This window comes from Macrotis lagotis, chromosome 2, assembly GCF_037893015.1.
Source record: "Macrotis lagotis isolate mMagLag1 chromosome 2, bilby.v1.9.chrom.fasta, whole genome shotgun sequence".
NCBI lineage: Eukaryota > Metazoa > Chordata > Mammalia > Peramelemorphia > Peramelidae > Macrotis > Macrotis lagotis.
Genome location: NC_133659.1, coordinates 341829068 through 341846504, shown reverse-complemented (window position 1 = coordinate 341846504; position 17437 = coordinate 341829068). Strand labels below are relative to the sequence as shown.

General features: G+C 43.9%; 1 protein-coding gene across 2 annotated transcripts in view; it reads left to right on the top strand.

Annotated features, from left to right (window-relative positions):
• Window positions 1-17437, top strand: part of TBC1D22A (TBC1 domain family member 22A) — a 357164-nt gene that overhangs the window by 148789 nt on the left and 190938 nt on the right. For both annotated transcript variants that reach the window (XM_074227261.1, XM_074227262.1), the window contains exon 9: window positions 16498-16604. In XM_074227261.1, the coding sequence (XP_074083362.1) occupies window positions 16498-16604 (107 nt within the window). The remainder of the gene's footprint in view (window positions 1-16497; window positions 16605-17437) is intronic.

Below are 17437 nucleotides of genomic sequence, written 5' to 3'. Positions count from 1 at the left end.
AGCCTGTCTGTAATTTTATTTTCAATTTTCATTGATCTGTTTTGTCTTTATGTCAGCTTCATTTCCATTATTCCTTCTCTTTCTCCTATCCAGCAAGCCATCTCTAGTAACAAAGAATAAATAAGAAAAAGGAGGGGAAAGGTTAGTTTAGAAAGTCTAAACCACACATCTACCAATTTGTACCATCAGTATATGTCTTCCCTGGGTGTAGTGTTGTCCTGGTGCCTATGTCTGGGACCTGAATAGTAGGTGAAAGAGATGCCAATTGACACCAATTTCTAGGTATGGTCTAAGGTTTCTGTCTAGCCCAGATGCAAGGTAGCTTGAAGAGACCAGAGAAGTTGTATAAAGTCCTTCTGAGAAGGTCTGAGGAGGAGGGACTTAATTCATTATTCTTTGTGTTTGAAGGTCTATCTTGTGAGAGGGATTAGGACTAGCCCCGAAGGGCATTCCTAGGGGCAGTAAGTGGAGATTTCACTGAGCTGGGTTTTTTTATTTTGGCTAGGTAAATACTTCTTAGTAGTAAGAGTTTCCCCCAATTGGAGTAGCTTCCCTTGGGGGCCATTGAGGACCCTATTCCTGGAAGTGTTCCCAGAACTGTTGTCTGGCATCTTGGTGAAGACTATAGATGGAGCCCATGCTTGGTTAAGGCTGGTCTGCCAGCCTCAGTGGCATTCCCAGAATTCTTGACTGCCATCATGGTGAAGACTGTAGCCATGCTTGGTTTAGGCTGATCTGGCCAGCCTCTGTGGCATTCCCAGAATAGTTGGCTAGCATCTTGGTGAAGACTATAGATGTATCACATGCTTGGGTTGGCCTGGGTTCTGTTCTCAGCTGTACCACTTACCCACCTTGTGTTAGCTGGCCCTTTACCTTGCTGGGTCTCAATTTCCCTTGTTCATAAAAGGGCAGGTCTCTAAGTCCCTTCTCTAATAGGGAAGAGTGTTAGAAATCAATGTGCATACACTGTTTGTCCTGAGCTCTGTGGCCTGAAGACAGGTGATGCCTATCTCCATGGTGCTTACAGTCCAGGAAGGGGCACAGGTACAAATGCAGAGGCCAGACTCCCCGTGGGATAGTTGACCCTCAGAGTCTCCATAGGAAGGGCCATGGAAGGGTGCTCCCTGTGATGGCTTAGCTTGACTGGAGAGTTGTTCTGAGAAGTGAACAGTCAGTGAGTGGACTGCCAACTTCCTCCCTGTGGGAGCAGTCAAGCACTGGGTCACCTAGGCCCAGGAGTTGAAGGTGGGCCGTTCTGGTTAATTTTGGTTCCTTGTTGCTTAACATCTGGACTTTGAACCAGTCACAGTGCTGACTCAAAGGGTGGTTCCAGTGTGGGCTGGCCTTGTCTCTGAGGGCAAGGACTTCTTAGTAAATCTCTTTTTTTCTTTTTACACCTGCATTCCCAGTGGTAGCAACCCAACTTGCCTACATCACCAGTTTGCTTTGGAAGGGCCTGCCATCATTTGTCTACGTAGCCCTGGTCCTTGACTCTGGAGAAGAGGTGGGACTTGATCAGGGTCCTGCAGTGGGACTCATATTAGCCAGGTTTTTTGCTTCCAGTGGAGACTGTTTAAAGGAGCATTTTCACATGGGTTTTCCCCTTCGCTCACCTACATCTCTGTTCTGGGTTGGAGAGTGGGCTTTCAGCGCTGGCAGGGCAGTGTCCAACCTGCTCTCCTGGGGAGGAACCTGAGCTTGGTGGCCTGGCTCCTCTCCCATGGCATTGCCTCCCCAATCATGAAATGGAGAAAACAAGCTTCCCTGAGCCAGAGCAGCTTTCTTCCAAAGACCCTGATGCTTTTGATTACTGCTTAAGCTTCTAATGATGTGATGTAGATTTTTGCCACATTGGTGATTAATTTAGACTTAGTGACAACATGTTCCTTTTGAAACTTCGGGATGCCTTCAAGGTGCTCTTGCACTGTGGGGAGGGGGCACATCCCTCAGTCTTTAGATCTTTGCGGGTGAAGGGGGGGAGGGAAAGAGAAACTGTTCTTCTCTGGGGCCAAACCTTTGTATTTTCCATCCCATAATCACCAGATAAGATCAGACTCTTTATGAAAACCTTTGCAGTCTTTTGGTTGAGATTAGATATATTTCTTTTTTTTATTTTTGTTTTTGCAAGGCAATGGGGTTAAGTGGCTTGCCCAAGGCCACACAGCTAGGTAATTATTAAGTGTGTGAGGTCAGATTTGAACTCAGGTCCTCCTGACTCCACGGCCGGTGCTTTATCCACTGTGCCACCCAGCCATCCCTGAGATTAGATATATTTCTTGTGGATCCAGTGAGGACAGATTGGTGACTTGTAGCTCTATGAGGAGCTCCCAGATTGGAGCAAGGAGGCTGATGGCAGGTCGTCTTGGAGTGGCGTTTGGTAAAGTGATAGGACAAGGGAGCCCAAAAAAGTGAGAGAGGATAGTTGAACTGGTCCTCCAAGTGGTCAAATTAGGGAAAGAAGGAGAATAGAACCTGCATGAGCGATAACCAGAGGGTGCCAGGAATGGAGGACTGAGCAAAGCAGTGATGTTGAGAGAGAGAAGAAGGTTGTTTGGGCATGCATTGGCTAATTTAGAACCTCCCTGGGATGATGGAGAAAACTGGGGGTAGAGGCAGAGGCTGGGGGAGCCTTTTAGTCCTGAGAGTAGATGAAGCAAAAGGCCCATTTCAGATTTGACTTGGGGCAGGAGATCTAAGGGCTTGGGGTCTGTTTGTTGTCATTGTGATTTTTCTGAGTAGTCCTGGAGCCTTGAAAATGTAACAGTAAGTAAGGGCACCAGCACTTCCAACTCACATTGCTCCAGTTCTCAAGGTAGAGGGAAGGCTTAGTATTAACTTTTTTTGTTTCAGATGGGAAAACTGGGGCTTCGAAGTGATGACATGAGTCCAGAGTTGCAGAGGTCCAACCTGAAGCTGCTCTTTAGAGAGTTGACTTATTCTGGCCATCATACAGTTCTGAGTATTGCCCATCTTTACCAGTGACTCCTAGCCCCTTTGTCAGTGTTCTCCTCAACTGCTGTCCCCCAGAACTGAGCACAGGAATCCAGAGTGGAGCTGACTGAGGTCTGGGCCACAGGACTCCTCTCCTCTTGTCTGGGAGTCATGCTCATCTTTGGGCAGCCCAGAATGAGGGTTATGCAGATGACAATTTCAACTCTACTCCTCCAAAGGTGGGGATTCCATCAGTGGAGCCACTCCCTCATTAGACTCAGATTGCAGCTCTATTATATCTTGATGAGTTGCCCTGGGCCACATCGCTCATCCCCTGATGGTCTGCTTCCTGGTGATGAATCTCTGAGATTTGTTAGGTTGACTGATGGGTCCTCATTGGATCAACCTAGAATCAGCAGCTGGGACCAGAGCCAGTTTCTGCACCCATTAAATAACATACTTACAGGCATAATTCTTCTTCAGTTTTCCCTTCATATTTTTCCACTCAAAAGATGAGAGAGTGGAAGAATTATATGACCAATGGGTCCTGACCCACCTCACTCCTGGATCATCTTGGACTGTTTCACCCTCATTTACTGAAGAACAGTGGTTCACTCAGTGTTAAATAGAAGAGAGACAGAGAACAAAAGGACACATCCTCCTTTGTCTTCATCAAATACCATAATTCTTCTCATTTCTGAAGAGCTTGACTTAGAGTAAAAAAGCTTTAAGAATCCCAGCACATCTCTGGGACTCACCAAGCCTTTACCTGAACAAGGACATGGTCATCTGTGGAGGGACTGAGAAGTGATGTTGACATTTCCTTCCAGACTCGGGTTCTGGCTGCTTCAGCCCCAGCTCCCTGTTCAGACAACGGAGCCCCAAAGCCTCCACCCTGCTCTTTTGGGGTTGCTTTTACTTGGTGTCTTCCAGCTAGGCTGCTGCTGCTGCTAACCAGTCACTTCACTTGCCTGCCTTGTAGTTCCCAGTTGTGTGGACCCAAATTGGGGGGTGTGAGTCACATGGGAAGGAAGAAGTGAACACAGAGACAGATGGAAAGCATGGAGGTGTGGGACCAAGAGAAAGGACCTTGGGGCTGGGATTTCTCCCTCTCTTGTGCGATGTTTCTCATGTCTCTGCAGCTCAAATGAGCTCTTAATCCCTGATCCTGTCCTGGGCCTTCACGACCTACCCCCTGGCAGACTTGTGCCACCTCAGTGCAGGCTGTACTCACAGGCAGAAGGATTCTGGCTCTTCCACTTTTCCCAGCCCCAAGGTGGTGGTGGGGATTATGGTCCAGCAGAGTGGCGATTGATTCTCTTGCCTCCTTCTTCTTCAGGATCTTAGCATTTGCCTGGAGTCTTTTTTTGGCACTTGTCCATATAGCTTCCTTGCTCTGGAACACTCCCCCCCCGATTATTTTTGTGGGGACCCAAAGGGCTCCATGTGCTGTGTATGTGCTCTAGTGCATCCCCGTTCAGCTGCCTGCAGGATGCCCCCCTTGTGTGGACACTGCTTCTTGCTTTCCTTTCTGGCCTTCTCAGGTAAATTGTCAGCCCCTCTAGACTGAGTCGGTCATTAGGAGAACAGCATTCAGTCTTCCAGGCTGATTTTGCTAGTATCTTTGGAGATTCTGCTTTCAGCCACTTTTGTCCCCCCTTTGCCAGAGTAGTTCCGACACTTGCTTGATGTCATCCTTCGATCCTCCAAAGCACAATATTGGGAGGTAGCCGTCCCTTGGGGTTCCTGCAGTGCTGAGCTGCCATTGGGTTTGGGTCCCAGGGGATTGTCTGGATGTTGCTGTTGTTTGACTTCATTATCATTAATTTCCATTTGGAACATTCTAATTTTTCGGGTGTTTCTTACTAAATTTAGGTTTTGTACCTCTTAATTTCTCTTCGGTGCATTCTAAGTTTGAGGAAATTTGTTACTAAATCTTGGTTTTGTACCTCTTAATATGTTGATCCTTTTAACAGTTCTCTTCTCCATTACTCCCATTTCATTTATAATGGCCTCAGTTCTTTAAAGGTGTGCATGACCAGGATTCTTTCCTTTTTTTTAAAGTAATAATTTATTTTATTTTTTCTGTTTATTTTTATTTATATTTATTTTATTTTTGTACAAATGATGTTTTTATACATTATTAAAATATTCTTGTTGAAGAGTAAACATAATACCCACCCAAAAAATATAGACTCTCATGAGCAATAAAGGAAAGAGGAAAAAATTAAAATTAAAAAAATAATAATAGGGGCAGCTAAGTGGCACAGTGGATGGAGCACTGGCTCTAGAGTCAGGAGCACCTGAGCCCAAATCTGGCCCCAGACACCCAACAGTCACCCAGCTGTGCGACCCTGGGTAAGCCACCCCAACTCCACCACCCTGCAAAAACCAAAAAAAAGAAAGCAAAATAAAATAAAATAATAATAATAATAATAATAGTAGGGGTGGCTAGGTGGCACAGTGGACAGAGCACCAGGTCCCAGAGTCAGGAGCACCCAGGTCCAAATCCTGCCTTAGACACCCAACAATCACCCAGCTGTGTGACCCTGGGCAAGCCACCCAACCCCAACCGTCCCACAACCCCCCTCCCCCCAAAATAATAATAATAATAATAATAATAATAATAATAATAATAATAATAATAATAATAAAAATGTGCTTCAGTCTGTGTTCCAACACCACCAGCTCTGTCATGGGTGGATCACATTCTTTAGGATAAGTCCATCACAAAAGTTACTTCCATAATTTTCCACTGTTGCCATTGCTGATCGCAACTCCCTCCATTCGTACTTCCCCTCTACCATACACTATATTTTCCTCTCTCCTTTCACTTTAAATGTGCTGGAGGGTAGCTGAGTGGCGTAGTAGACTGATCACTGGCCCTGGGGTCCTGAGGCCCGGAGCCCACATAGCCCCCCCTACCCCATGGCCCAGCAACCACCTGGCCCTGTGGTCCCGGACAGGCCATCCAATCCCAGCCCCTTGCACGAAGTAAAAAAGAAAATGTGTTATATCTGACCACTCTCCCCCGCGGTCCACCCTCTCCTTCATCACTCACATCCCCCAATCCCCCGTCCCCTTTCTCTCCTTATTCTAGATGTCTATACCCCATTGAGTATATATGCTGTTTCCTCTCCTAGCTACCTCTGATGAGAGCAAAGGTTCCCTCATTCACCCTCGCCTTACCCCCTTCCATATCATTGCAATAGCTCATTGTAATAAAAAAATCTTATTATATGAAATATCTTAACCTATTCCACCTCTCCTTTCTCTCTCATACATTTCTCTCATACATTTCCCTTTTAGCCATTGACTCCATTTTTACAATATATTATATCTTCAAATTCAGCTCTCTCCTGTGCTTCATCTATAAAAGCTCCCTCTACCTGCTCTATTAAATGAGAAGTTTCTTATGAGTATTATCAGTTATCAGTTTTCTATGCCAGAATACATGTAGTTCATCATCATTAAGTCCCTCATATTTTACCCTTCTCCTCCACTCTCTATGCTTCACCTGAGTCCTGTATTTGAAGATTAAACTTTCTGTTCAGCTCTGGCCATTCCAACAGGAACATTTGAAATTCCCTCGGTTCATTGAAAGTCCATCTTTTTCCCTGGAAGAGAATGTTCAGCTTTGCTGGGTAGTTGATTCTCAGTTGCATTCTGAGCTTTTTTGTCTTCCAGAATATTATGTTCCAAGCCCTACGAGCCTTTAATGTAGTTGCTGCTAAGTCCTGTGTGATCCTGACTGCAGCTCCATGATATTTGAATTGTGTCCTTCTGGCTGCTTCTAATATTTTCTCTTTGACTTGGGAGTTCTGGAACTTGGCTATAATATTCCTGGGGGTTGTTTTTTTTGGATCTCTTTCCAGGGGAGATTGGTAGATTCTCTTAATTTCTATTTTGCTCTCTGCTTTTAGGATATCTGGGCAATTTTCCCATAGGAATTCTTTAAAAATGATGTCAAGGTTCTTTTCCTGATCCTGACTTTCAGGTATCCCAATAATTTTTAAAATTATTTTTCCTATATCTGTTTTCCAAATTAGTTCTTTTTTCAATGAGATGTTTCACATTTTCTTCTATTTTTTTATTCTTTTGGTTTTGAAGTATGTGTCCTGACTTCTCGTAAAGTCAGCAGCTTCCTTCAGCTCCATTTTAGATCTGAAGGATTTGTTTTCCTCAGAGAGCTTTCTTATCTCTTTTTCCATCTGGCCAATTCTGCTTTTTAAAGCATCCTTCTCCTCAATAACTTTTTGAACTGTTTTGTCCATTTGGCCTAAGCTAGTTTTTAACATGCTATTCTCTGCAGCATTTTTTTTTGATCTCCTTGATTAAGCTGATGACTTCTTTTTCATGTTTTTCCTACATCTCTCTCATTTCTTTTCCCAATTTTTCTTCTATCTCCCTTACTTGCTTTTCAAAATCTTTTTGGAGCTCTGTTATAGCCTGAGCCTAATTTCCGTTTTTCTTGGAGTCTTTAGATGTAGGAGCTTGTATTTATTTCCTCATCTTCTGACTGTTTTCATCCTTCTTGGGATCATAGACAAAGTATTTCTCAATGGTGTTCCTCTTTTTTTCTCTGTTTACTCATTTCCCCAGCTTGTGCCTGGTCTTAGGGTATTTCCTGAGCTTTTGAGTATTATTGGAGCACACCCCCACAAGGATCTCAGTGTGTGAAGCTCTGTCTTCCCTCCTGGTCTGTGAATGACCACAAATGTACCCCCTCTGCCATGGGACTGAGGTGGGGAGGGCCTAGACTACAATCAGGATCTGAATGTGGTTAGAGTCCCAGAGTCCTGTTCCAGGTACAAGAGGAGAGACCTCGGAAGTCTTTCTCCACTTCCCTACTTAGGTTGAGTACTCAAGGTTCAGTTGCCTTGGGGGCTCCTGCTTCTGTTTCCTGGATCTGGGCTGCTGTGGCCAAGCTGTGTGCTGAGTGCCCTGAGGGCTGGGTTTCACTCACTCACCCTGGCAGAGGCCCCTTGCTGATTTCCAAGTTGTACCCGGTGATCCCCAGGGTATAGGTCAGAAAACTGCCCCTGCTGCCGAGCTGCGGCTTCCAGCGCCCTGGGGCTGCCACCAGGAGGTTGAAGTTCCTTTGCTGTGGTGGCCGCCCCTCCAATCCTGTGGAGTGGAGCCTTTCCGCTATTTTCCAGGTTACCTTGGGCTGGAGAACTGTCTCACTGGATCTCTCTGTGTGTTCTGTCTCTCAAAAATTTAGTTAGAGTCCTTATTTCATAAGTTTTGAGAGAGGATCTTCTCCCGTCACCATCTTGGCTCTGCCCCCAATAATTTATTTTCAAATGAAAATGAGCCTTCTCTTCTTTCCACTGCACCTCCTTCCATTGAAAAAGCACAAAAACAATACCTTATGAGCATCCATGCTACATATCTATACATAGTCAAAGAAAACATTTTGCATTGTTTTGCATTGTCCATGTCCAAAAAGTATTCCTCATTTGACATTTGGAGTTCATCAACCTCTCTATCAGGAGGTGATGACTGTGTCTTGTTGTGAGTCTTTTGGTAATGGGGTTGATTATTATGTCGTTCAGAGTTCCTGTTACTTTTTCAGTATTGTTCTCCTGGTTCTGCTTATTTCACTTTTCATTGGTTCATCTCTGTCTTCCCAGTTTTCTCTGAAATTGTCTTCTAAAGTCACTCCACAATCCATGGACACCTCCCACCTCTTCAGTTTCCAATTCTTTGTCACCATACAAAGGAGCAGTTAGCAGTACTTTTGTACATATGCTTCCTTTTCCTTTTCTTTGATCTCTCTGGGTCTGTAGACCTAGTCAATAGTGGAATTGCTGGATCAAAAGATATTCAGTTTAATAGCTTTTGAGTTATCATCTAATAAAGGCAGCTGGGAAGTCTGAGACCTGTTTGCCTGGATGTACTTGGAATAGGAAGACAAGATTCTCTTAGGGCCACAGAGTTTTAATGACTGACTCTTCTAAAGATTTGGCTTTCTAGAATAGTTAGACCAGGTCACAGCTTTCCCAAGAATGCACCTGTTTTCCTTCTTTGTCAGTTCTGCCAATCTGTGGAGTATGAGGTGGTGCCTATTTTAGAGTATATTTTTCTAAATATTAGTATTTTAGGGCGTTTTTTTTCATTTGGTGATTGTTAGCTTGCCTTCCTTCCTCTGGCAAATTCCTTCCTCTCAAGGAAAGAGTGAGGTGGGCATCCATGAACAGCTCTGCTTCACATTAGTCCAGTCTACACCCAGGTGAAGACATCACCCACAATGCCATTGGTGGTCTTTGAAAATGAAGGGCAGAAGACCACAATAGAGGGAGTGTTTTTACAAACATGAATGCCATCCCAGCTTAGGGATTGACTCCATGGAGGGCAGGGAATTTGATTTGTTGACTTAACCAACCCTCTGTTAACCAGTCCACAAGTAGTTATGAATCAAAGTTGCATGGAAGTGAGAAGAGATCCAGACAATGAGCTTTAGGAATTTTGACGAGGAGCTGGCATTCATTTTCAGAGGCCGAGAAAAGAGAAGTCAGCAAAGGGAAGAAGGTCAGTCACAACCAAGTGGTCCTTGAAGAGTTGGGACCTTTTTCTATCATTCTAAAGGTTTTAGGCAGGGAGAGGCTAATCCAGTGTTTCTGAAGGAAGGTGGCTTAGGGCGGGTATTTTATCTGGCATCAGAGCAGGGCCATAGCAATGAGGGATTCTGTAACTGAAGAGGAGGGAGCAGATGGAAGCTGTGTTTGGCCAGATTGTAGATGTTGAGAAGAGGAGGGACCTTTAGGGTGGAAATGGTTGGAAGATGTCCTCGAGTGCCAGAACCAGGGCTTCAGGATTTCTTTAGGACAGGGGCAGGAAAGAGTCGGGTGAAATCATGTGGTTTGGTGTTGCCATGGCAATAGCCAGTAGAACTAGAAATTCAATAAATCTAGGAGCTTTTTTAGGGATGAATTAACTAACTGTTTGGCCAATATGGCCTGTGACTGATATTATATTCAAATTACCCTTGACAGAAAAAAAAAAAAAGGTTTCCCATCCCTGCTTTAGAAAATCATGGCATTTGTCTAGGGTTTGATATGATCTTGTGGGGATGTGTTGGGGAGATGCCTCACAATTCTTCTTCTGGAAGATGTTCTCCATCCCCAGATGCAGCACGTCTACCCTTGATGCTTCCTTTGGAATATTAAGAGGGTTGAGTGGGGACTTCTTTTCTCTGGTCCCCCACCTTCCATGTCTATAAGAATGCTTGCAGTATCTCCCCTTAGATGGACTGGAGGGGAGCCTGTAAAGCTCCTGATGCAGGCAGGCCCCAGTTGGATGGCAGGACTACCTCCAGAAGGATCCTGGGTCAGTCACCCTGGGCTCCACTGGAGCTAGGCACACCTCCTTTGTGTTCATTCTTTTGTGGCTTCTCTGTTTTCTTGTGACTTGCTTCTGATCTGTGGAGGGCTTTGTTCTCTGGCTTGGCAGTTTATTAGTCTGAGACAATATCTAGTTACTTTAAAGGTCTTTGAACGAAAGAAGATGACAAAGGAAAACATTTCAAATCAGGCTCCTGGTTATTGATGCTGCCTGACCTACTTACCATCTTGTTTCTGAGACAGTGGGATGAATATTTTTCCCCCCGATTAATTTCAACTTGGTAGAATATTGGATTTTTCTGAAAACAGCTAAGCCATGCTTTTAGACAGGAAGCTTCCCAGATAGTTTCCTCTGATATTTGTATAAATATTATTATACATTTTATAAATAATGTAGCCATTTTTTTAGGGAGGTTCCTTAGGTTAAATATATTTGAATCACTCTCATTTTGACCTTTACAAAACTATTTTTTAAACAACACAGAGTTATTCTTCCTGTTTTTCCTATGAAGAAACTTGAGACTCAGAGAAGTAAAATAATTTCTTGGGGAACCCCAAGAAATTAGTGTAGTGAGAGTTGACACCTAGATGAGAATCACCCCAAACAACCCTGACTCCAAGCTCCTTCTGTGACACCAGATCTCCTCCTTTTTTGGTCTTTCCTGTTGACACTGGCTTGTTCTTGAACATGTCCATGGACTTGCTGTAGGCATTTAACAGAGAGCCTCTACCCCATAGCAGCTAGCAGCAGTTTCCAGGACTCCATGGCCTAGAGTCAGGTGTGATTTTTGAGACCAATTCTAGCCACCTTGTGTTGCAGAGCAAGAAGCCAGGCCCTGAGAGGGTAAGAGATTTACAGGGTCACTCAGGGATGAAGTGGAGAAGGTGGGTCTTGTCTCCACCTCAGACATTCCTGACTCTTTCTTGGGTGGCCTGGCCAACATTACAAAGACAGAGCTCAGTCCTGGAGATGATTTTCTTGACCTCTGTTCATTAGTGGAAAATGGGAAGCGATCTAATCTCTGCTTGGACAGATCCATTGATGATAACTACCCCCACAATGCATAGTGACATCCTTTCACCACTTGATGGATTTGTATGATAGCAATCCACCCTTCAGGCTCCATCTGAAAGACCCTATCAGCCTTCTTCATCTCATGGAATCTCTCCCCAGTGATACTGAAGTATCACTGGACTTGGTAAATGTAAAATTCCTAGTTTGTGTCTATGGAAGGTAGAGACTGAAGACTTGAAGCAGGAATGTTGAGACCTCAGCAAGCCACTGAAGGAAGAGACTCTAGTCTCTGTCTAGTGAGACTTCATCATATCAGGGAGAAGGCTGACTTTGAATGTGCTGAGACTTACTGGCCTTCTGGATTCAAAACTGACTGGGGAAAATGCTTTTAAAACAGGGAACTCATGCCCTGGATGGCTCTGGAACCAGATAATGGGTCATCTCAGATTTGCAAAATGGCCTAACCGAAATCCAGGACTCATCATCCTACATAGGAAGACGTACATGCCCTCACCAAAGAGGGGGAGAGGACTGATAGATGTTTTCAGAACACCAGATCAAGTGGTGAAGACCGAGGGGAAATTCTTGTGATTATGTTAGTGGATCACTTCACCAGTTGTCATTGTCAAAGCTGCCAGCAGGTAGATGAGATTTAATTTGATGAATGTGACTGAAAATGGTTCATTTAAGACATCTAGGTCTGCCAATAATACTATCCAAAGTTCCTCCATAGGTGGCATCTTCAAGTGCTTGGCCATCAGGAGGGAGACAGAAAACCATTCATTGACGTGTGTGGATTTGTTTGTGCATACTGAGGATTTTATGAGTATTTGGGACCAGGTCCTCCTCAACTACTCCCCAAAGTTAGAGAAAGCTTATTTTCAAGTAGCCCAAACTTAGTGATCAATACAGAGTACCATTGTAGGCTGCCAGTGTTGAACACCTACTGAATACCTACCCAGGTATTTATGACCCGGGGTAGACTTCTGTATCAGAATTTCTCTTTTCTGAACTGACAGATGACAAATCATTTTGTTACTAATATAGACCTTCAGCTATTCCAGAGAGATCAACCTATAAATTGTACTGGAACTGGTCTATTATTATCCAAGATAGAATTGCTGCCCACACATGCCCAAATTAGTTTTAGTCCTTGAAAACTTGAGAACAGAAGTTTTTGTTTTATTTTGTTCCTTATTTAATGAACACCAAAATAAAAGAATATTTCCATATATTAAGTAAAACAGAAAGAGAGTCTGTGTGGAACTATGAATCCCAAGCATAGACACATACAAAAAATATAACATGTCGGTCTGTGCTTCCTTCTGAAGAATGCTGTTTTCCTTGGATGTCACTGTCTAAAATACTCCTCATCTCTGGGCTTGATGGAAAGAATGGAAAGTTCTTCAGACACAGAGTCTGGGCAGAGGCCTTGCAGGAGGCAGAGAAGACCCGCCTTGTGGGTTTGGCTTCTCTTGGAGCTGTTCTGAGGATACTTGCCAGGAATTTTAGGAAGATGGACTGACAAAATTCAACTATGAAAGGCAGTTACTTTTTTTTTTTCAAATTCAGAAGAATACTAGTTAGTAACTTGTTCCTGGAGTATTCCTATCTGCACCCCATTGAAAAGATGAGAAGAGCTTGCCAGGCTAACAGTTATGTTACATATTAAGGTTTGCAGAGTTCTTTACCTACATTATTCTATGACTGCAGTAGCACAGAGTGGAGAGACTTGGACCTGGAATCAGCCTCAAATCCCACCTCAAACACTTTAAACTCCAATCCGACTCTGCCTTATCTGTTAAATAGGGATAATGGTAGCAGCTGCCTCCTGAGCTTGTTGGGATGATGAAAGAAGAGATCTCATGTCGAACATGTTGCCAACTTTCAAGTGCTCTAAGGGAAAGTTCTGTGGCATTTGTTTAGAAACTTTAGAGCTAGGGAAAATCATCAAGAACTTATCTGGGGGCGGCTAGGTGGCACAATGGATAAAGCACCGGCCCTGGAGTCAGGAGTACCTGAGTTCAAATCCAGTCTCAGACACTTAATGATTACCTAGCTGTGTGGCCTTGGGCAAGCCACTTAACCCCATTGCCTTGCAAAAAAACCTAAAAAAAAAACTTATCTGGACCCTCAATTTATAGCTGAGGACAGTGAACTGAGGGCCATTAAATTCCTCTCACAAGGTCACTCCCATCATCAATTTTTTTTTCTTTAATCCAGCAGAGCAGGAAGTGACTAAACATTTCTTTGAGCAGGGGACAGGCAGAAAGTCTTTAGGAGCTGGTGGGTGGGTGTTTGGGACGGTTCTTTGCTGATGGGCATCATGCAACTGGGTGACTAAGGACTCCTCCTGGATGAATCTCCTGGTATGAGAGTCAATCAGGCCACCAGCGTTACCCCAGCACTCTACTGTGTAAGGACTTGCAAAAGGGAGAAGAGATGGAGCAGACCCATTCCATCTGTTAGGTTTTTTTAGTATGGCATCTACTTTTTAGGATGCAATTCTCTCTTCCTCCCTGAGGTAGGCACTTGGTACTCTAGTGTCCCATTCTCACACAGGATACTCTATTTCTTGACTGGTCATTCTTCTTGGCTAAGCCCCTTGCCTTTCTCCTCATTTTTGCCTCCTGGCTTCCCTGCCTTCTTCCAAGGCTCACCTAAAATGCTACCTTCTCCAGAAAGTCTTTTCTAATCCTCTTAATTTGGAGCCTTCTCTTTGAGCTGGTCCTCAATTTATCCTTTCTGTAACTTGTTCATCTGGAGAAGTTTTCAGTTGTCTCCCCTCATCAGACTGAATGCCTGACTCATAGTTGGCACTTGATAAATGCTTCTTAACTAAATTTGACTTGACTTCTTATTTGGAAGGTTCTTTGGTTATAGCTTTGTGGAAATGGGAGTTTTGATGATCAGTCATCCTTTGACATTGCTGCAACCCCTCCCTTGTACCGCCTATCTGCAGGGTGATCAGGAAGGTCCAGCCCTGTGGGAGGTAGCTTGTAGACTGTGCCCAGTCATTCCACAGAGTCTATCTGTTATTAGTGCCTTTTTAATCCCTTAGCAAAACAGTAATAAATGGGCTGCTTTGCCCACAGGTAAATACTGGGCTAAAATGCTAAATGCTTATACTTCCTGCCCCACCCTTCATTCATTTAGAGTTTTCTAAAGATTTCTGGGTTGAACTTTCCATATTTAGTTTTGTGTTGTTAACTCTTATTCTTAGTACATTTTTATGACACTAGTAATGCCATCGTGCGATCGAATGTGTTCAGTTTGTTTACAGGGAACCCATTAAATCCAGTGCTGGGCACTTTAAGACATGCCCATTACTCATGGTATTTGTTTAATAAATGTCTCCTTAAGTGTTGGATTATTATTCAATCATTTATAAGTATTTGAATGTTTTGCATGTGGAATGACAACAGTCCCAGAAAAATCGATTTTGATTGTTGTTTGCTTTTGGACTTAGACGTTTGAATTAGGTTTCAACTTCTCAGAGTCTCTAAGTGTATTTTGTTATTAAATTTATCATACTTCCAGAAGGAAACAATCCAGACTTAGACTGTATTCTCTCTTCTGCCTTCTTGGGTCAGATTTGTCTTTTTGATTCATCAGTGTTCTGTAGTATGAATATTCCTCCTCCTCCCAGAGATGCTTTAGCATGCTTCAGATCTTCCTCTGGGTCTGGAGGGTTACTGTAGCTTTAGAGCTGGTAGGGACCATAGAGATCATTGAGTCCAATCTTGTGAGAAGTCAGCTTGGGTGACTTCAGATCTGTAGCTTTAAATAGTAATCAGATTTCCCCCTTTCATTTCTTGGGCTTTCTGTTTTACAGGGAGTCTCTTCCTTCTTAGCCATCTGGGAAGTAGTTTACTTGGATAGATGAGGACTCATCCTGAGACTCCTCTCAGAGTGTCTGTTGCAGTGACACTCTTATTGTTATCAATGGCTTGTCGCTATTAATTCTTAGTCCAGAGTGATTAAAATGACTTTTATTAAGACATCTTTGCAAAGAAGGACCACTTCTTTTAAGGAAAGGGGCCCAAATCATGACAGTGCTAGGGCTTGTTCCTCCTCCTTCATGCCAATCATTGGACAGGATCACAATCTAGTTGATAATTCACCCCTATTATGTTTTCCCCGCTCTGCTCATTTTACTAATGAGCACAGGGAATGAACAGTAACCTCCTTGAGGAGGCACACAGGAGAAGAACACAGACCTTTGGTCAATACCTAACTAGTTGCAAAGTTATTCCTTTAATCACCTTTCCTTTTGTCTAACTCTCCCCTTCCTGTAAACTGACTGGCATCTTTTGGTTTCCACAAGGACCAGACAATCCTGGCTTTTGTAATGTATTATCCTCATAGACATCTGTGAGATTCTGGCAATATACTCTCTCATTCCAATATCCTCTCTATCCTTGTGGAAATAAAGCACTTGATTCTTTCCCACACTTATCAACACCTTCCCTTTGAGTTCATGTAATTACAGGTTAGGTCATGAGTAACCTGTGCTTTTGGAGAGATGTTGGCAGAACCCTTTTGTCAGACTTTGAAATTAGAGGTTTCCTCAGTGGGTGCTCTCCCCTCCTTGGTACAAATTGCTTCTATCTTCTGTAGTCAGCCTGGCACTGTTTCTCCAGCCTTCGCCAGACTAGAGCTCAGGTAGCAGTTGTGTCATCCTTCAGTTACAGGTGCTGAGACAGGTTGGAGATGCCTGGGTCACCCATTACCAGGCATCAGCAGAGGGCAGTGTGGAGAGCCAACTGAATATATTCACTCTTGTCTGTTTTCTGTCTGTTTGAAATGGAGCTTTTTCATCCCAGGAGCAAACTTTGCATCTCCAGCAGAAGTAAATATCCCCAAATAGGCATCTTCATTACTAATGATGTTTCTTTTAGTTCTGAAATGACTGGGAAAGCATCACTGACTGTGTATTAATTATGCTAGTTAATCGGAGAAGGTTCAGAATATTCATTATCTGCAGCTAATTAGTTATTAAAATGGAGAACCATTAAGTGATGGGGTTGAGGAATACATTATTCATTTAGAGAGAAAGAAGACAAATGTCACCTGGGACCTTTGGGAACAACCTTTCTGCTAATATTCTTATGGGCCTTGGGTTGCTCAGCCTCAGTTTCCCCACCTAGCAGTTCCTTGCATTTTGCCCTTTTTGATTTTTCTTTTCAATGCTCTCCCAAATAGAAGAAGAAGTGGAAAATGTGGATGTTTCCTGCGTGCCAGCAGAGGTCCTGCGGAACATAGAAGCTGACAGCTACTGGTGCCTGAGCAAGCTGCTGGATGGCATTCAGGTAAGCCATGCCCTGGCCCTAGGGCGAAGTGGATGAGCTGGGGCTAGGTGGGAAATGTTGCTTTTGTGTTTTTTTGTAAGTGGAAGAGACATTAGCTCTAGTTTTGCCTTGTCAGTGGGATTTCAGAAATACTACAAATGAGGACTTTGAAAATCAACTTTCTAAACTGGCCTTAATGTTGTGGTCATCTTTGAAGGACTCTGGCTCCTAGGGTACCTGTGTCTTCTGACCATCCATGTAGCCTCCTTCTGGGAGCTGATGGATTTGTAGCCCTAAAAGCTAAGTCAGTGTCGCAATCTTGAACTATGCCCCACTTTCCACTCTTCCCTTCATTTGGGAGAACCTCTTCATGAAGTCTGTTTATATGCCAACAACTGCTTACTTGAGGAGAAATGGCCTTAACATTTTCCCCGAACTCCCCACCTTCACACCAGCTCCTCAGAACAGAGTGACTTGGTTTGGTTGTAAGAAGTAGTCTTCCCCCAACCCATTCACCAGAGACTCCTCTCAGTCTTCTTAAGCAGCCTTTGGGGGCTGCAAGGCCTTCAGACCTCTGCCAGCTGGGGCCAATGAGGGGAGGAACTCTACCCCAGACAGCTACCACATCTGGTCCTCTCTGAGCTCTGACTGCCTATCCTGGCTAGCCCTGGGACAGCAGGCACAGCTCGGACACTTGGAGCCCCAGAGGAAGGCTGAAGGAGTCATCCTAGGTTGATTTGAGTCATTGAGTCTACTTGGATTATCCCTAGCTCGATGTTGCCCTTGTATTGGCAGCAGATGCCTAATTAGGAATGGAATGGTTTCAAGAGGTCTGAATCCCTCTCTTCTCTTCT